Source organism: Excalfactoria chinensis, chromosome Z (genome assembly GCF_039878825.1).
Source record: "Excalfactoria chinensis isolate bCotChi1 chromosome Z, bCotChi1.hap2, whole genome shotgun sequence".
NCBI classification, from domain to species: domain Eukaryota; kingdom Metazoa; phylum Chordata; class Aves; order Galliformes; family Phasianidae; genus Excalfactoria; species Excalfactoria chinensis.
Genome location: NC_092857.1, coordinates 53,930,561 through 53,952,053, shown reverse-complemented (window position 1 = coordinate 53,952,053; position 21,493 = coordinate 53,930,561). Strand labels below are relative to the sequence as shown.

Here is a 21,493-nt window from a genome sequence, read left to right as displayed (position 1 = left end):
TCAACACCAAATCATAATCTGAAACAGTCAATGGTATCTGCAGATACAGACAATACTACTTTGTTTCTTGCTTTAAGAATCCTTTCCTATACAGCCAAAAAAACAAGTCACAATGTAATGCGGTGCTAAGCAGGAAACCACTTCAGTGTTAGCTTCCAAAATATTTAAAGTAATAGAAAAATGTACTTTAAAAATACGTTTTCTCATTTGAAAGTAAACTTACGGCTTTGGGGGTTTTTGTTTTTTTCTTTTTTCTTCTTCTTTTTTAGACAAGTATAAAGGAAGAGGGAAAAAAGAAACAAGTAAAAAAATACTAGAGGACTGAATTTGAAGAAGGAGGGAAGCTAGGTGTTAAAAACAAACTTGCAACGTGTGGAACATGCACAAAATAATTAAATTAGAGAAGTAATACTCTTATTCTGATACATTTAAGATAGATGTATCAAAGAAATTGTTCTGTTGATGAGGTTTTGACATGAAACCACAAGATTTTTCCTAATTTAAACCAAAGTGGAGCTTGACATCTTTATTCTATCTGAAATAAGTATCATACTTGTACTTGATTTTAAATAAATGAAAATACAGAAACATATCAGTAAGGTTCTTCTCATAGTTAAAAGTCAAATTTAAACTTTTAACCATACTTACAGAGCCATCTCTCAGATTTCTTTCATAGGAGAAGTGACACTGTGTATTTTCTTCATCCACTGAAACAGTGAAGTTGTATTTGCCAGCTGATTCTTCTCCAAGTATCAATGCTTTCTTCAGTTCTTCAACATATTTTTCTCTATTCATTTCCATGTCAGCAGCCTCCCTAGAAATTTCAGCTTCAGACACTAGCCCACCCCCCCAAAACAGGAAAAAAGAAAACAAAAACAAACAAACAAACAAAAAAAAAAAAAAAAAAAAAAGAGAGAGAGAGAAATTAATACTCATATGTGATCTTGTACATATATTTGCATAAACCTAAGGACAATCACTCAATATTCTATTGGTTTTCTCTGAATGCGTCAAACCCAGAGTGTAGACAGACAACCTTGCATATTTTTAATCCACTTTTTCCAAATTCGTTACTTGTAATCTTACAACAAAGTAAACTGTCAATTTACAAATGAATATGCAGGTGAATCCATGTTGTGCTGTTTAAATACATGATCCTCTGCTATCTCCACTTTGTATTTGATCAAGATTATTATGAAAATTTTATTCCTCTCCTTTGAAGAAAAAGAACAGTTGAATTCAGAGCAAAACAAGCCAATAAAGATGTGCAGTCTGCTACACAACTGCTAATGTATTTATTTCTTAAATCTTCTTTCAGTTAACCCTCCAACTGAAAAGCAACTCACCAAGTCACATGATTCTATAGTCAGGAAGAAAAAGAATGTCATTAATTTTACCACCTGAGCCCCCAGTGTTTTTCCTTCCTTTATAGTTCATTCTTAAAACTGCTTCCACAATACTTTTAGAGATCATTCTATTAGAAAAAAATGAACTCAAGGAGTGCAGTTCCTTTAGCAGAAGTAAGCAAAGAGTCTAAGACAAGGCACTATTTCTATAATGTAGCATGTGCTTTAATGGATAGTCTATTATACAGAATTTTCAGTTCTTTACTTGATTCATTCAGCGTTTCATTCACTTCTGACCAACCTTCTGAGGAAGACTGCTCTAGATTGCCATTTACCTTAGCTTGCTCTTAGATTTCTCTAGCATTTTTCCAGTATTTGAGAGAGAAAAATATGAAAAAGGAGATTAGTTTGAGACAGCCTTAAAAAAAAAAAAAAAGGCAAAAACCAACCAACCAAACAAAAAAAGCAAAAAGCAAAAACACATCCTTAACGCAACTACAAGTGACTTTAAAAAAAAGCCCAGTAACAATATTTCTTCCTTATATAAATGCATCTGAATATAATTTCAGTTTGAGACATAAACCTGTTCATATATTTAAGTTCTACTGATGGAAATAGAGCAGCATTTCAAGCAAAAATGAGCTTGTTTAAATTACCTCATTTTTCTTCTATTTTCATCTAGACACAGTAGTTAATCTCATACTACAAAGAAGGCAGCACTTATCAAATCTATCCATCATCTAAAAATACAGCGGGGGTTAAAATACAGCAAAATGTATAACTACTTGCTGGAAAGTCATATCCTCACACATTTCAGTATTTCTGAGAGATTGCTTAGTCCAATCCCCCTGCTCAATGGAATGGTCAATTACAGAGGTTGCTCAGGATCATGTCCGACTGCATTCTAAATATCTCCAAGGACTAACTCTGAGTGAGCTAATAATTTTAAATAATAATTATTATTTAATAATTGTGTTATAAACTGTGCACATTATTTCATGTTCTGTCAGTGGATTCTACCGAGAAGAGCTTTACTCTGTCTTCTTTACTATTTCCCATCACTGCTAACACATGTTAATATGTTAATAGGATCTCCTTATGCCTTTTGTTCTCCAGGCTCCACAGCCCCAGCTCTCCCACTTTCTCCTAATAAGGCAGAAGCTCCAGTCCTTCAGTCATCCTCAGCAACTACTACTTGACTCCAATATGCTCATGAAGTTCATGTCTGCTGCTGGGGAGCCCTGAGCTATACACAGTGCCACATCTGCCCAGTGCTGAGCAAAGGAGAAGGATGATCCCCCTTGATCTACTGGTAGCACACCTCCTAAGAAACTCTTAGCAGAGTTCTTAGAGAGAGGTTAGAGAAACCTAAGCAGCCCAAGAAACTCTTGATATTATTTGCCACAAGGTTGGATCATATTCAACACTTTGACAAAGTACCACTGCAGACTAAGGGCTTATTCCTCTACCGGTCTGCAGCTTCTCATTTCACTTTGTTGAATCTCTTGAAGTTCTCATCATCCCAATTCTCCAGCCTATCCAAGGCCCTGTGGATGGAAACACAAATATTCTGGTACCTCAAACTCTCCTACCATTTTTACACCATCTGAAAACATGCTAAGGATGCAGCATGTCATCATCCAAGTGATGACAGAATCACAGAATCACATTCAGGGCTCCTGACACCTTTGCTTCATTTCATTTTCCTCTGAAATAAATCATTTTTGAGCTTGGAAGAGGTGATCCTCAAAACACATCAATTATCTCTTCTCCATGTCTGTATTAAATGGAATTCCTTTAAAGAGACACTAGAACAGGTCAGACTTTAGTTCTCTGTAATCTATGTTCATGAACATCCATTTTTTTTCTTCACTCTGTTCTCAGGATCCTGAGCTTCAAAACCCAATAACCACTGCAAGCAAAAACCATTCTTAACTTTTACATAGCCAGCCAGTAGCTTTTGCTCCATGTACATATCTTAAAATATAGAAATTGAGCAACTTTCTAATCTGATGGTTTTTATTTATTCATTTATTTTGTGAAGGGTTTTTTTTTTTTGTGTTTGTTTATTATTTAATTGCTATTGAAAGGGTGAAAGCAGAACGGGAGGGTTGTATGGTGTTTTTTTCTTTGTTTTCTGTTGTTTTTAACAAAAGATCATAATATGGTACAGAGTTATTTGCGAGAAAGGTTACCTATTCACAAACACATTGATTACTTGTTCCCACAAAAAAAAGCCACAAACTAATTATTGTATGTAAAATCTGATAAGGCCGGTCAGTCATTAAGGCACCTGTTTGTTACCTTGTAAGACAAAAGACAACAGCCAGGTGAAAAAGGAGATGCAGGTGGCAAAAGACAGCATGCTAATGTCAGAGCCACAAGCAAAAAAATAGTTGACACAAGGACAAAGTATTCTCATCTGTGGAAAATCTGTGCCTGGAGACATACTCAGTTAAAATGATACATTAGTGTCAGAATCAAATTACTTATCCCCCAGCACCAGGCAAGTTTTCCTTAGGCAAATTCAAATCTGTAAAAGCTAGAAAGCAAAAAGGATGCATAGGAACTGAGCTGCCCCAGAGCTGTTTTTAAGAAAAATAAATAAATAATTGATTGGGGCTCAACAAATACAATCAAGCGAGTCTTTGTCACACGTGTCAGCCCGAATATTGTCATAAACTTCCCTGCATACTTTAACTGGTTGAGTATTCTCTACTGACTTTAAAACAGAAAACTGTAAAGATGTCACATTTATATCAGGTTAAAGTAAAGACCTAAACGTTGTGATTTTTTTATATAGGAGTGCTCCAGAATATGCATGAAAAGACTAGAAATAAATCACTCTCATTATCGTCATTTCTAGATTGGAAAAGATGCTTCTATCCCTACATTTAAAGCTGCTGTTTATATTAGAGAGAGTGGAGTAAAAAAAACAAATCAAAAAAAAAATCCAGAATTGGTCAGGAGACAGAAAATTATAACATGCAAAACCCTACAGATTTGTAAACTCAGAATGTGCCCTTCCTGAAAGAATGCTTCCTGAAATAGAGGTTATATTTTGCTAACTGTAATAGACAATCATACGTAAAAGTTTTGTGTACAGCCTAACACTGATGAACTTTAGGGCAGTGAAGAACTGAGACACATGATGAGGTACAGGTTAAAATCATATTATCTTTGTTTTAAGAACAAGGTTTTACTTACTTTACCATTACACTTTCCAAACTCACTTCTACAATAAAATAATATAAATTCAGCAGAATGAAGAGGGCTGTAGCTCATGTTCTGCTAAGCTAGGGCTTAAATACTGCTATGAAAAGGAACAAGAAATAAAGGCAGGAGGAACAGGGGAAGACAAGAGGAAATAAACGATTTTTTTTTCTCCCCACCCACTGTAAGGACATCTCTTCTCCTCTAATACGTCAAACCTCTTCCTAATGCATCAGCAAAACTAAGATTGAAGGCCGTGTATATTGCCAGCTGGTACTTGTCCTACAAACTGGACTTCGTGTGAAAAGTCACACTACATAAATGTTCAGCTGCGATGCTGCATAACAACCAGATACAACTGCAGGTGGCACACCGGTGACATGAACAAGTGAGAAAATAGCATGCAGCACCACAAACAAGGAAAGACCTACAAACAAGCCAATATGAAGACAAAATCAGTCAGTCTTGTATTAATTCTCATACATTAAAACTGACAGGCACCATTTTCAGAACACGACTTTCTACCATCACACACAGTACTGCAGCAAAGGCTGCAAACTCACACCAACCACTGTACATGCTACGAATTCTGCCCTACATGATTCTTAGCCAAGTCAGTCATGCTTAAACTCAGCCACAACTCTCAAGTCTCTATAAGATGAAGTAGTAAAAGCATTTTGTAAGATCTCATAAAACATTTTAAGCATAAAGCAGATGTCATTAGGAAGACTTCAGATTTTAATAACTGTCTGCTGCATTTTCTTTTCTAAATCTAAAAGCAGCACTTCCAATGTGAGCGTAGAAAGCAACAGAGTGCAATTACTGAGAGGTACAAATGAGTCTACAAGCCAGTGAAGAATGAGGACTACAATATGGATCAAGCTAGCTCAAAAAAAGCTCATACTAACACACCGTAAAAGAGCACTAGGATTTTTTTTCCTATTGCTTTGTGTGTACTTGCAGTGTATTCCTCCATCTTTTAAAACTAACAAATTAAAAAAAAAGAACATCAGTAGCAATTTTTAGAGAAACATAAGATTTATAAGTGGCTCTTTAACTTAATACCAAGTGAACAGATCATGATCTATATTACTGTGCTTTTCCTCCCCTAAAGATTTTACTATGTTTCGTTTTCTAAATAAGACCCCCAACACTTTTCATCATCATTCTAAATATACAGGAACCATAAAAGACAACTCTATCAGCAACTCTCATTCATTTTCTGGTAGGTCTTGCCAAGCAAAATAATCCAAGGCATGAGAAACCCAAAAGGGATTTCCCACAGCAAGAATTTTCTGACCACTGCTTTCTGTTCTCTCAGATTTTGAATCTGGTATCTAGGCAATTTCAAATATGACACAATTACTAAGAAGAAGTGATCAAAAGCAACGAGTGCACAAAGACAGACAGATGCAGCAGGAAAGCCTTGTGCACAAGAATTTCAACTCTCAATTAAATTACTTAAAGGACTATATCATATGAATTCCTTAGAAATTGATCCAATTCTGAGAAAAGGAATAAAAAAAGTTTCTCCTTTTTCCTCCCTAAAGTTTCACCAGGAGTAAACTTTTTGTATTTTAACATTCTCAGAAATGCAGTTGAGTACCAAACACAGTTACATTTAACTATTAATATCTTAACAAGCCTATTAAGAAAATATTTGCAAATAAATGCTTCATGAACTACATCTTGCAAATGTTACTGGTATTTCACATTTATCCAAGAATCTGAAGATATAACACAATGATGCAACATCACAGCAAGAAACTCTATTAGTAAGCACAAACAAAACATAGTCTACCTACATGCTGATAGATTAGTAACAGGTTTGACATATACATTTTCCAGATTTCAAAGATGTCTGAGTATGCCCCAGAAGAACATAAATCCAACTTCCTCCATCACTCAGATGATAACTGTATAATCTTTTTGATGCAAGTTGTGGATCCAGACTGGAAAGTTTTTAACATTAAGAAAGAACAGTACAATTTAAAACAGTTTTCACTATTACCTGTCCCAGTCCATGCACATTCACCATCAGTAAGCTTTATACCAAATCCACTGCTTATATCTTGTTCCCATGATACTTGTAGAAAATACACTGCTTCTGGATTAGAAACCGGATGAATTCTGATTAAAGTTTTCTCCATTTTCCAGTCACCTGTTACAGACACAACAGAATCTTATTACAATCAATGGCATGTTTTATGAGATATTAGCAACAATGTTTAGCTACAGTGGGTATGGAGGGAGGAAAGGTACATTTACGAGCACGCTGCTTTCCTCCACAAATACAGTTTTTCAGAGAACTGCTGATGTTTTCAAACAGAAAACTGGATTAAAATAATCAAGTTTTAAGTAAGCGTCAACAATCAAATATACTTGAATATTCTTTAAATAAGAAACTAAGCATCAGGAAGCTGGGCAAAATTAGTATACTAACTTTGTATTCCTCTGCTTCCGACACTTAGTTTCTTATTTAGGGACTGCTCAGTCATTTTCTCCCTCTGTTTTTACTTCACTGTTCACTATCATCCAACATACAACACATAGAATATGATTCAAAATAACTAATACCCAGATGGAAGACTGTTGCTTGAGAGAAAACTACCAGGCTACACTGCAACACATTTATTGCATTGATTGCCACTGACAATCAAAGTAATTAATTTTAAAAAGGTAAGTAAGGCAGTAAGGTGACCATCCCTCTGTACTGTGCTCTTGTGAGGCCACACCTCAAGTACTGCATTCAGTTTTGGGCCCCTCACTACAAGAAACACATAGAGGCCCTGGAACATGATGAGAGAAGGGCAACAAAGCTGGTGAGGGGTCTGGAGCACAGGCCTTACGAGGAGTGGCTGAGGGAGCTGGGATTATTTAGTCTGGAGAAGAGGAGGCTCAGGGGGACACCTCATCACTCTCAACAAATATATGAAGGGAGGCTATGGAAAGATGGGGGTCAGCCTCTAATTGCATGTAACTAGCAACGGGAGTGGAGCGAACGGCCTCAAGTTGTACCACAGGAAACTCATGCTGGACATTAGGAAAAACTTCTCTGAAAGAGTAGTCAGGCGCTGCAATGCCTGCTCAGGGAGGTGGTGGAATCGCCATCCCTGGAAGTGCTCAAGAAACATGTGGATTTTGTACTGATGGACACCGTTTAGTGGGAAATATTGGCGATAGGTGGACACTTGGATTGGATGATCTTGGAGATCTCCTCCAACCTCAGAGATCCTGTGATTCCGTGATCAGCACCAGCTCAGGTTCTGAAGGAACCCTATTCTTCAAGCAGTGGCAGTGGCAAGCTCTTTGCTTATGTGCATTGAGAGATAAATCTCAACATTACTGGCTTCACAAGAAGTATGTCCAGAAGTTTTAACTGAAGTAGCCCACGCTGTCTGATCTTTGCACAACTATGTTTAAAAAATGCCTTTTCCTTAAATTCCATGCACTGTTCAGACAAAAGCAGCAAAATACATGAATATAAGACTTGTTTTTCAAGCACAAGGCTGCATTAACAGCTAAACAACAACTGCATTGTCAATAACGTAAATTAACTACTTCGGATGGCCAATTAAACCACAATACTGATCAACTTAGACTAACAAATTGCATTTCTAAACAATAAAAGGAACATCACATAAAGTGTCTGCTGTGAGTGCCAGACTGAACTTTGGCTGGAACAAGTCACTAGGTACTTCTAGCATTCCTGATTATGCATTACATTTTCCACCACAAATTAGCAAAGAGCTAATTTTATTTCAGCTTAAAACTTACAGTTAACACAGCTTAGAATGTTTTTGGAAGGAGTTTAGGATTAAAAAACCATGGCAGGAGGAGGAGATAAATCATGTACATATAACAAGGCATAAACTCTATTTAACAACAGTATAAGAGACAACTATTCAACTATTATTTATATCCATAGACTACCACTGTTTATACTATAACAGATGCCATACTCTGAGTTTCTATTCACTGAAGGAGTGCCAGAGACTAAAGTGTAACTTAAAAATCATACTGAAAAATTAGCTTAAGTCCCCCACAAGATTATCTTATTTTTATCACCAATTAACTGGGCATTTCTACAAGTCTACAGTATGCCTATGCAGCTGTAAACAATAACAGAAAATTAAATATTTAGAGGCCTGAAATAAGGCCTTGTAAATTACCATTTATGGAATTGAAGTCATTTTAAAGATTTGCAGTGCACCGATGTCCTGACTGTGGGTCAATAAAAGTACACGGCAGGAAGCACAAATAATGTGTGTAATATATTTAAGCATATAGACGTACATTTTTGTGCACTTTCCTTTGCCTGCTGGATTATCTTCCTCTTGTAGCTTCTTCTGGAACACTACAGTCTTTTATGAAATATTTTGATAAAAGTCATTCTCCAAAAGACTTGTAAAAACACTTTAATTATTTCTTTTTAATTACAGGCTGTAAAACAGTCGCATGCAACCCAGCGAGACAGCACAGAACTCAATAATGCATATATGTAACTTAACAGGGAATTTTTGTTTGTTGCATTTGATTCTCATCACAAAGCAGAGCTGCATTCACTGGAAGCAGCCTCCACAAGAGTCTTTCTTTTTTAATGTAGGCTGTTTGTAACAGGAAGTAAAGAGCTGGTCTTATAATTGTGTGATGATAAAGACGATGAAGCATCAGTCCTCACTGATAAAAAGCAATGCAAAGAGTTGCGCACTAAAAATAATGCACTGTTTTGCAACATGTGCTAACAAGGTCTCCAAGGCCAGAGATGAAAACTGCATGGTCATAATACTGTACTTTTCATACATCCATCTTTACATGCTAGTATTAAATGTAAGCAATGCATAACAGCTAATATATATATATGTATATATATATATATAATTTTTTTTTTTTTCATCATTCTTAAAAGATCTGTTTCTGGAGTAGGTGACAAGCACATCAGCAGAACTGAGAAAGCTTTCACATGATTTGTCTACCTGTGGTAAAACAGTACTTAAATAAAAACAAACATGCTGAAGAGATCTGGCACAGAAGAATGTTAAGTATTTCATAACAAAATGAAAGACATGGTTGACAAGCTTTTCCACATTTTACTGTGCATCTTTGAACAACTTTACAAGAGAGCTTGGGGGGTTGGACCCTATGATCTCTTCAGGTCCTTTCAACCCCTGCAATTCTGTGTGTGAGACAAAACAAAACAGTACCCTTTTCCTCCCAGCTTTTATCTCTCCCGTTGTGCCACTTATCTTCTGAGATGAGTATTACCTATGTTACAGAATTATAAAATTCAGTTGGAAGGGACTTTTAATGGTCATCCAGTTAGAACACATCTGAAATGAACAGGGATTCCTACTACTACATTAGGTGCTTAGAGACCAGTCCAACCTGGCTTTAAATGTCTCCAGGGGCTAGGGCATCCACCACCTCTCTCAGCAGCCTCTACCAGTGCCTCCCTACTCTCATCACTAAAAAGAACTTTCTTCTAATACCAATATAAATATCTAGAAGCTGTCCTGCAAAGCAGCCTTGCATATGATTTCTAGCACGCCCTTAGTTTTGCTTGTGATCCCTAGGCACTTGACTGTCCAAACCCGTTAGCAAAAGCTCAAGGATCTCTTTGTTGTATATATCTTGGCTACTATATAATCCTCTCCAAAAGAAGCAAGCCTTCCCAATCTTTACCAGCACTGCATTTAGAATCATCATAGCAAACAAAAATATTTTACCTCACTTTAACAAAAAATCTTCCCCAAATATCCCAACACAACTCCTCCAGTACTTTGTGCAGTTGAGTAAACTGATGAACAACAAGCAGTGAAAAATAATTAAATACATCAGAAGATTTTTCTAGTCCTCTAGCAACAAAGAATTCCCGCTAGTGGGAAAAACAAACAAACAAACAAAACAAAAGAACAGGAAATCAAAGCTTTTTCTTTATTCATTCACTGTACAGAAAGAGCATGCATCTCTTCCACTCTAAAGACAAAACTCAGTAACAAGTTTTCAGCACTGTATTACTGAAATAAATATTTCAGCAGGATGAAATGAGAAATCCTACTTGAATATCCAAAGTTAGTTACATGTTTACAGTATTCACAAGTCACTTTGAAATAAGGAGTGATATATCTCTTTTAAGGAATTTAAGTAAGTTAAAACACCCCTTTTCTAGGTGACACATTTCAATACTCCTGTTTTTTCCTCTCTGTTCTCTCACTACCCTGCCAGCCTTCAGTATGTCAAGAACAGGTGACTCTTTACAGATCAAGCACTTCTTTGTAAAGGGGAATCGTGTGGCGGATGGAGCTTCTGCCTAAGGGCATCCTCAGGTGGAGAAACACTGTGTGCTGTCAGTCTGAGGAATACATGAAGAGCAGACTTGCCAAAGCAGATTATCCCGCTGCCTACACACACATTAAATACATAAATAAATAAAATAAATAAATAAATAAATAAATAGCCTGCAAAGAAAAACCTACTTTGTAAATATTTGAGTTTGGCTGCCAATGAGTGTTATTTCTCAAGGAATGAAGAACTCTGTAAATCTACACTTGTTCTATCAAAGCTGAAACAGATGATGCTTCCCATTACTACTGATCACCCAAACCCTAAATGTAGACTATAGAAATAATAGAAAATATTTTTGTTTTAAATCTGTTATCTAGATATGCTTCAATAGACCAGTTATTCAGTAAAATAATTCATAGTCATAACCACTACACATGCGAGTTCTGGCCAACAGTGTCACCAGTGTTTGTCAAAGAATTTACCTTTATGAATTCAAAAGCAATCCCACTAGAAATATTAGAGGTGTTTTTTTTGTTTGTTTTTTTTAAGGAATGCTTAAGTATTCCTTAAAAGGGAATAGGAATGTGAAAAACAATATCAAGACATTCCATAGGTACATTGGACAGGCCAAAACAGATGTACCTCCTTTAGTAAATGTAAAAGAACTGGCTTAGTGGATGAAGTGAAGTCTGAGGTACTGAATGAGTTCTTTGCCTCAGTCTTCACTGGTGGCCAGGATTCTATTATTTCTCATGTCCCTAAGCCCTGCATCCCTAAATATCTAGGAGAGGAACAGGGCAGTAAAACCACTGTAAGGGCAGAGCAAAGTCCAAGACTGCATCATGAGACTGAATGCATACAAGTCTATGTGGCTGGATGGTGTGCATCCCAGGGTTCTGAAGGAGCTGGTTGAGGTGATTGCTGAGCCACTCTCCATCACATTTGAAAAGTCATGGCTGTCAGATGAGGTCCCGGATGACTGAATGAGGGGTCACATTTGTCCCACTTATAAGAAAGGGAGCAAGGAGGACCCAGGGAACTACAGGCCAGAGAGTCTCACCTCTGAGCCTGGGAAGATCATGAAACAGATCCTCCTGGATGACATGATTGATCACATGAGAAATGAGTGTGTGATCCACGACAGTCAGCATGGCTTCAGCAGGATAAGGTCATGCCTAACCAATCTTGTGGCTTTCTATGATGGAAGTGATGGCATTGGTGTACAAGGGGAAGGTGATCAATGTCATTTACCCAGAACTGCCTTTGACACGGTCCTCCACTACATCCTCATCTCCAAATTGGAGGGATGTGGATTTGATGGGTGGACCACTCAATGGATAAGTGTAGGGAGCTGGAGACTCATGATCCTTGAGGTCTCTATCAACCCAGGTCAGTATGTGATTCTGTGACTGCTCTGTTTTAGCCACTGATTCAACAGCTCCATTAGTGTTACACCAACAAGTTAAGAATAAGCACACAACAGAACAAATCACAGCTCTTTTAAGTACTCTGGGTCAAGCAACTGGTCATAATAAAGTAAGAGGACAAACTGACAAAGGAATCTGAGAAATACATGCTGGTGTGGGACTTGAGTTTTTAGAGAGATAGTCACACAGACTTGGAGACAGTGATACTGTTTTTCAAATTTTAGAAACACCTCTAATGATAAGTATGAAAGACAGACAGAAATATAAGGAAGAATGAGGAAGCAATGAAGCTTTAAGGACTAGTTCCACTTCACTATCTCTTGGAGAAAAGTTAGCAACACAGACAAGAATCGCATTAGTGATCAAAAGAGTTAAAGTGCTCACCTGAATTTTGATACTGTTCCTGTTTAGCAGGAAGCCAGTTGCTTCTGAGCTTTATTAAAAAATAAAAATTGAAAATAAACCAGACTATTTTTACAGTTATCCATCAGTTTAAATTACTGAACTCAGACCCTCATTGCACAAGCCTAAAAAGCATCTAGCAGTCAATTAAAGCAGTAAGTACCTTCGAGTGCCTTTGAAGGTTTAGTAACTTAGGTGCCTTCCATTCACCATCTTGATAAAATGAGAGCAATCAATACCTCTTTCCACCCTTGACTGCTTATAAAGAAAAGTCGCAGAGAAACTGATTGATTAGTGCCACAAGAAAGCCAGTATTTTTCTCCTTAAGGGCACAGCAGGTCATACACTACACATCAACACCTCACCCAGTCAGAGCCAAGGATCTGAGACAAACTTGCAGGTGGGAACAGTGGAGCTGCACCCTAAATTAGTAAATCAGAGGCTTTATTGAGGCTGTTAAACAGTTGAGGATTGAGCTGTTTATCTTTAGGACTTTGTCCCTTTAGTTTTTGGCTTCTAATGATCTATATTAGGCAATGTTTCTTTCTAAGGAGAAATCAGCTGTTGGCTGGTTTGCAATTGACTGGAGCCTACTCCCTGAACAAATAGTGTACACAGTTGCTTCTGAATAAACAAGACACTTTTAAAATAGGTCTACAAAGAATTTTATATGTTGTTTTGGATGGCACTAGGCATAGACTAAAAGCCAAATCTTTTAGACAGCTCCAACACAGCTTCATTGATGATGTTTTGAACTTCAGCACTATTTTTTCGTCCATGAAGACTAATGGCTTTTCTCCAAATTGCTTTAGCTGCAGGTGTTTCAAACTTCAGCAGTTATGCATGGAAGTCTACTTACAGATCAGAAAGAGCTACTATATCTTGCCAACGGAGCAATTAGCTTAAGTGCTTTCTTGTTGAGAAAAATAGGATACTATCTACAGTGACTTCAGAATGGAAAATTAGTACAAACACCAAGCTGTCAGTAAAGTCTATAATTTGACTTCTTCTGCCATTGGCTGGACCACAAAAAATCTGAACACAAAAAAATTAAATAAAAAATTAGAAGAACATGCATCATTAACCTAGCAAGAGAACGGGTATTATTCATGTGACAACAGATATTTATAAACAGACTGAGATTTATTTATAGCAGATTGAGATTTAAGACGGTCAAAAACATCTTAATTTCTTTTTAAGATTAAAACCAGCTATTGACACATTTCCAAGCAAAAGACAGGAAGAGAATGCTTATATTTATGAATATTTCTGAGATACATTGCATTCTAGTTTGTTTTCTCTCATGTTAATTTACAATTCCATCAACTCCAATCTTCAAGAGAAAAAGCATTAAATTATCTGGCATAAACTTCAAATATGACCCAGTCAATATTAGAGAGACAGCAGATCATATAAGGACTTATTCTGTTTTCTTTTCAGAAAATGTTTGGGTAAATAAGTATGAAGAAAAGAACACGTCTTCCTTCCTATCACCTCTCGCAATAAGCCTCCCAATCTCTGGGCTGCAATATTTGTTGATGAAGAAATACTGATGGTGAAGAAATGCTTAATAATAAATCTTCAGCTGAGTATCAAACATATTTGAAGACCAAATAAAATAAAAATTTTTGAAGATCTCTTTTTCTATTGAACCAAAAGCTAACACATTTATATAGGACATGTAACCTAAATTGTATCTAGCTGTTCCCTTGTTTGACCCAAGGGTTACACAAGGTTCACAATTCTGTTTTCTCTCTTGAAGACAGAAAATAAAAAATTGGCACCAGATATCAAGAAGTAACTGGATGACTTTGTAACTTCACGCAGACAGGTTAAAGGCCCATCTTAAAAATTCGGTGCTGCATGATAAAGTTTGATTAAGAGACTAACTTCTAGAAAGCTGCAATCAGTAGCTGGTCCTCAAGGACCCAGCTGCAGAAGCAAGGCTCACATGGCTAGCATTTACACTCCTTTTCCACTGTTCTGTGGCAGCCACAAAAGTATTGGAAACATACACATATTTCTTGTGTAATTGTTAAAAATAGAAAAGAAAAAGAAAGACAGCTATTTTAGTTTGTCAGACTCCATGGGCAAATAGAATACACAGGATTTGCCACAAAAGATCTGGAATCTATGATAAGGAACAACACTTGTCAGACTTATTTACTACAGTCACCAGCTGAAAAATGAGGAGAAACAGAAGGAAGCAGACAGTCAACAACCTTTATAGTAGGAATCTTACTAACAAGCTTTGATCTCAACTGTAGCCTGAAGACAAAGCCCACCCTGGTGTCTTTCATCCCCTTGAAGTGTGGGGCATAACCCACTACCAAATCCAGGCTTCCAGACTTGCCAGTCTTATTTGTAAACATCCATATTAGGAGACAGTTTAAGCCACAAGGTTAAAAAACAGGAAAAAAACAAAAAGGTCCTTAATATATTTAAAGAGGGAAATTATACCAGTGTACACTAGGAAATAATAGAATAACTTGATAGATTCTGAAAAAGGACAAACCTTTCTTATTCACATCTCCCCAGGAGTTCTTTCCAACCCTAACAGTTCAGTGTGTTCACCACCAAATTTCAACCTTCCCAAATCCATATGTGAAAAATAAATAAATAAATAAAAACCTGAGGTTTCTAAAAATACATCAGGAAACACTGACTGCATGTTAACACATGGTATGAAAATAAAATGCTATCTCTCAATTGAAAACTTTTTCCACTGAGTATCAAATACTTGAGTACAAAATTACAAACAGCATGTACAGAACCAAGCAGGACTAAAATCAGATCAGATTCAAGTGGCCAGATCTGAGATGGAGAGCCAGTACACATACCTGAGAGATTCAGACCAGGTTCTCTATCTCTGTTGCCTCTGGGGGATGCAACTTCAACAAATATTTCATGACTTCTACTTTGGCAGCATGTCTGCCTGCCTTTCAAAGGTCCTACTATAGCCAGGGGTATACAGATAAAATAGGCTGTACCTATTTTGCCTTCCTGTGAAAACTGAAATATTAAGCTACTTATTAAGAAAGAAAACTCATTTTCACCAAGCAAACAGACAAGGGAAAAAAAACAAAAAAAAAAAAAACAACAAAAAAACAAAAAAACAAACACATCTAAAATATATAATTCCTTCACAAACTATCTGAAAAGTCATCATTAAAGTTACTCATTTTTCAAAAAGGAAAAGGAAAAAAGTCTGTATAATTATTCTACACACAACGTTTCAGCCTGACGATAATACTGTACAAAATCAGCAAGAACAGAAATCCAGGAATTCCTGGCATCTTAGTCAAGTTTCCAAAACTCTCCCTTGCAGACTTCAGTAACTTAGTATTATCCATTCAAGAAAAGTAAAGCTGAAGGAAAAAGAAAGGAGAAAAAAAAGCCAAAAAAAAAAAAAAAAAAAGCCAGCTTTAACTGCTGTTTTCCCATCCAAAAGTCCTCAGATACATGTGTCTTTTTGATGTATGTTTGGATAACACGGTAAACTGGTTGAGATTTCATCTGTTTTCCAAAACGCTGCCTTCTCTGGGAATAAGAATTATCAAGATACTCAACACAGAAAAAAAAAAAAAAAATGTCTTACAGACTTCCTTTGTTTTCTATTCTTTAGTCCCTGTGTACAGTTTTATTATAATCTCGCTCAGCCTGACATGTTTCTGTAAATGCTTGACTTAGTACCACAGAGCAATGGACTTCACTGGATGGTTTTAGTTATTGCTTAAAGCAAAACAAATTCGGTGCCACTGGCAAGAGTAACAAATCTGAGTAAAGGATAAAAAAAAAAAAAAAAAATAAAGTGACAAGAGCTAGGTAAGGACACCTGCACTTCTGTATTTGAGAGAGATTACTGAAGTTTTAATAAACTAAGCCAGTAACATAGAAGTACAAGTCACATCAAGTGAAACCACTTGAGTGGGATATCAAAAGCAGGTATAAACAAGAAGGCTTACACAGCCTACCCTCCTCCCACTTCCACACTCAAGACATTTCAAAGAGATGGATTATTTTAATTTCAAGTTCCTGTCAAATTAGTACTAAAAAATAGTCCTGGACTCTAAATTACTTTATCTTGCTAAACATTTTCCTAAGGCATTTTCTTTGAAGAAAATTCCTCCACTACTCTGTATTCACCTAACAGAAGTTTTATTATGTTTTTCTTCACATTTTCTATTTTTCAGCTGGAATAAGAAACATCGATCTCCATGAAAACAGAAAGCTCACACTACTTCAATTTATTAATTTAAACATTATAATTCATTTTGCTTTGTATGGCTCCCACACAAAAATAATTCACAAGACATTTTCAGTGAACTTTCAGTGCACTTAAAACTTCAATTTTGCAGCTCTTTATTTAGCCATAGTAATCACTTTGCCTTGAAAATAAATGCCTTTTGAGTAAGATTAGGTTGAGCAATCAGGGGTAAAGCTGAGGCAAAGAGGCATCAATCCATATTGAACGCTGATATTAACGTTTTCCACAGATGGGCACAAGTTCAACTTCAGTTCTGTAATCTGACCGGAATGCCAAGAGAGACACCTCCACTAAACTGATAACAGACTTAGTGGCTATTGACTTTACATTCCTATTAATAATAATTAAAAAATAATAATAAACATCTGTTCTACTAGAAAGTGTTCTGTCTGCAGTATCTACAAGTATAATTTAGAAAGGAACAAGGACATAGAGAGCTTCAAAAGAGTAATACTTTTATTAGGTCCTCTGAAAAAAAAAATATTAGGCGTTTTATCAGTGTCATGGTTTTATGGGTTTTGTAATCGGTTTTCCACATCATAACATCATGCAGTGCTCTGGGAGTTAAAGAGTTAGTGCCCAGTTCCATGAACTGTTGCTACTCCTGGGTACCTGATTCTCAGAAGAACTACTTCTCCCAGAAAACTTCCACTGTTCCATTTCTGTTTTCTGTTAAGGGAGAAAGATAAAGCAGCTGGCAGGACAAAAGTCAGTCCCCCTTCTTTCACTGTTTGTCTCTGCAGTGAATACTGCCAGACATTTCACCTTTAATATTAGAGTAAGGCCTTTGGTTTTGGACTCTTTCTCACATTATTCGATTTGCTAGCTTCAATGCAATATAATAAAATATAATTGGAATTATCTGATAGTCCACTACCATATTTAGCTAATTAATTTTCACCCTCAGCACGTTGCCACTGTATTGTTTCTAGACCCATCTAGAAACTTCGTATCTTTCCCTCCTTCCCCCTCTCCTAGGGAGTGGACCAGAAGGTTCCCCCACCCTATTAGTCACAGAACTGGGCCAAAGCAGCCCATAAACCATTGACATCAATATAGATATCAACTCATTGCTTATCTTAAAAGTTTTCTAAATGCTTTTGCATGACAAGATTTTTTATTTTTTATTTTTTCTCTCCTTACTGTGGGCCAGGCAAAATAAAAAAAAAGAAAAAGCAATCAAAAAATTAAACCATTCCAAAAGCATTCAGTGTCAGGCGGGGAGTCAACCTGAGGAAGCATACTTTTCAATGTTAGTTTCCCTTGTAGCTACTAAGGAATGCTAGCCCGAGCTATAGTGAAACTTGCATATTAATATGAGGACACAGCAGGGGCATAACACTAGAACTACTGAGACTTGAACTTAGGGGGTAGTTAGGTACTCATTAAGAAAATATAGCACAGAAGAACTTAAAATATTTCACCAGTTAATCACAGTTTTGAAATCTTAAGAGTGCAAATTACTACAAAAAAAAAAAAAATACATGGAGCATGAGCATGTAAGTTTCAGAAGTGTAATAATAAGACAATAAGACATTGCATTCCCACATGAATTACATCCTTCTTTATGGAATTATAAAAGTTATTAGAGAAGAAAAGAAGCAGATATATATATATATACATACATATATATATATATATATATATATATGGAAAATATTTTAACAATAAATTAAAAAATACACCCCCTGCATGCTGGGTCACATTTCACCTTCATGTTGCTGGGCTTTCTGTTTCTCAGCTACATATCAGCATCCTAAGTCACAGGTGCCCAAACTTTTGGCTTGCCTGGGCCACATTGAGTGAAGAGGATTTGTCCTGGGCCGAACACACAAAAGTTACTGTGAAAGTAACTTTTTAAAATAAATTAAATGTATATATATATTGTTCGACGGCAGTGGTTGCAATCCTCAGTGAGACCTCAAGGTCTTAATCAGATTTTTTAAATGACATTTTACTATTCCTGTGCTTCATCCTTGAAAACAGTTGTTCACACCTGTGCATGCTGCCAAAAAGCTTTGACATCAATAAGGTATGGTTGTGAAGGGAGAATATTTCTGATAAGAGGGGGCTTATAGAAGTGCGGCAAAGCAACTCAATCAGATTTTTGAGTTGAATACCTGATTGCTTCTCCATATACTTCTTTTGAAGATTCACAGGTCAGACAAGTAGTAACTAAAAATGCTGTCATAAACATTTTTATTTATTAAACCCATGCTCTGGTTGCAATCAGCACGGCATCAATAGCACACTAATGTTTGGTAGTTGTGAGCCGTGGCCAGAATCTGCAGCAGCCAGGCTAAGGGTTGAGGCGGCTGCCCTAAATGAAGCAGTGAACAAATATACTGAATCTAAACTAACATACATACGCAAACATAGAAAAACTTAGCATGTTGTGCAGTACAGCCAAATCTTGACAGTTGCAACAGTATCAGAACAGCTTTTAGATATAGTATCCCCACTGTTTTTTCTCTCCTTTAAAAGTAGCTTATTTTGCATTGTCAAGTATCAAAAAACACTGTATGAATAAGTATAAATTTAAAGTACACACTAAAAAGTTCCTCCAAGAAGAGAAATTAATTTTTTTTTATAGCATAGTCAAGGTTAATGAAACAAATTTCCTGAGACAAGACAACATTCAAGAAATATCATGAACTGCAACACACCATTTTCATCTATGATTTCCCTGATCAGGGCAGGAAAAAAAACCAAAAACAAACCAAACAACAAACTAACAGTGCCTGCAGGAAGCTAAGGCAGGTAAGTAATGTGATATCTGCTACACACAAACAAACACTAGTCCCTTGTCTCTTATTTTCAAAAATAATTATCCTCTATGATCTTGAAGCCTACTTCTCACCATAATTAACATCTGTCCAGCTTACATAATGCCTACAGCCACTGTCTGCTGTGCTCGTAACATCAGGTTTCACAGCTGGTGAAATTTTATATAAGCCCACAAATGTTGCCTCCAACCACTACCTAAGCTTCTGTCACTTGCTCAGCCAACACAAACCTGTCCTGAGGTTTTTGTGAAGTTTCTACCATAAGCCTGAGACAGATGACTGCATTTGGAAAGCCCCGTGGTCTCTCTTTCCTTTCCAGCTTCTGTGCTGAGGAGGGTGGCCTCTCTAAGGTCCTTTTGTAAACCTGTAAACAAACAATCCCTTTCATAATCATTTGACTCATCTGTAAAAAAACAAATGCAGCCTGTGATAGGATATACAGCCTCACTCTTCCTCTAATTGCATTAATTTTTCCATCCCAAGATAGCAAGTCATTTGGCTGATGTCTAGATTGAGAACACAAAAGTTCTCAGTCTTTACGCTTCTAAAATCACATGGGATCAGTAACCTTTTTCATTTATTCTACAGTCTCTGCTCTGTCTGCTCTGCTAGAGCACAACCCTTCCTACAAGGCCAGCATCACAACTCACCTGTAAGTGTGAAACACAGGTGTAGAATTTAGTTACTCCAATGATTTTCCAAATTCTGTAAATTTGGTAGTACTTAATGAAATAATCTTGCATGTGATTACTAGTATGTCTCAGAAGAGTAACACCAGAGGCTCCTAGACACACGTAATAAATACATTTTTTCAACTTCGAACATTTCATGTAAATTTGCCATTTACATTTATCAGTCTTGACTGGGCTAGATTAGCAAATGACAGTAATTTCTTTAATGGTTGTCCTCTTAATTTTACCTTAGTTTGTGTCAATGTGATATCATATATCCTTCAGTAAGTCTGTTATGCCTTGACTTTAGAGGTGACCAGTCCTTCTACCCAACACCAAGTTCCTACACCAGTAATCTTCTTGCACCACCTTTTCTTCTTCGTTTGTTTCCTTTTATCTTCTTTGTGGCAACAGAGGAAGTAGCAAAGACTAGTATCCAACAAAGACACCCTGAAGACTATTTGCAGGAGCTTAATGACACTATCTCTGAATTTAGGAACAGGACACAGCTCAAGTCAGAACACGGACCGAGGTGGGGCAGAGCAAAACATACTTTTTTTGCAAAAATGTTCACTTTCTAGGCCATTTGGCTTAGAAACAGTTTTCTACAGTAACTTTCTAAATGTCAGAAAACTTCATTTTTCAGTGAAACTAGTCCAGTTCAAAATTAAAATGTGTATGCAAGTTATTCCCTACAAGAGCAAAATATACTGCTGAAAGCATTCTACACCAACACCTAACCAATGAAAATTCTACTCCAAATAGAAATGATGGAATCTTCATTCAAAAATAAAATAGCTCAGGTAAATAAAAAGTGTCTCTAAAAGGTCTGCAATGGAGTTTGTATGTGAGCTTACTATAAGCTATCAAAGTAGATAGCATTGTATTAAACAAACAACAACAACAAAAAAAAAAAAAACACCCACAAAACTACTGTAAATAGCACACCTGCAAACAGAACTACAGTAAGTTAGATGACCACCTGGAAGCAGGCCTGACTATACCATAAATAAAAACTAAGCATTGCAGTTTCCTCCATAGAGGCAGAAGCAATGCTTCCATTTCAGTAACTAATTCACTTTGAGGAACCAGAAAT

At 36.6% G+C, this 21,493-nt stretch overlaps 1 protein-coding gene across 2 annotated transcripts in view; it reads right to left on the bottom strand.

Annotated features, from left to right (window-relative positions):
• Positions 1-21,493, bottom strand: part of XRCC4 (X-ray repair cross complementing 4) — a 172,076-nt gene that overhangs the window by 149,144 nt on the left and 1,439 nt on the right. Inside the window, exons 2-4 of one of the 2 annotated variants that reach the window (XM_072359157.1) lie at positions 12,656-12,704; positions 6,571-6,720; positions 649-836 (exon numbers count right to left, since the gene is read on the bottom strand). In XM_072359157.1, coding sequence (XP_072215258.1) covers positions 649-836; positions 6,571-6,709 — 327 coding nt within the window. In that variant the 5' untranslated portion in view covers positions 6,710-6,720; positions 12,656-12,704. The remainder of the gene's footprint in view (positions 1-648; positions 837-6,570; positions 6,721-12,655; positions 12,705-21,493) is intronic. The other variant, XM_072359156.1, reaches the window with a different exon arrangement.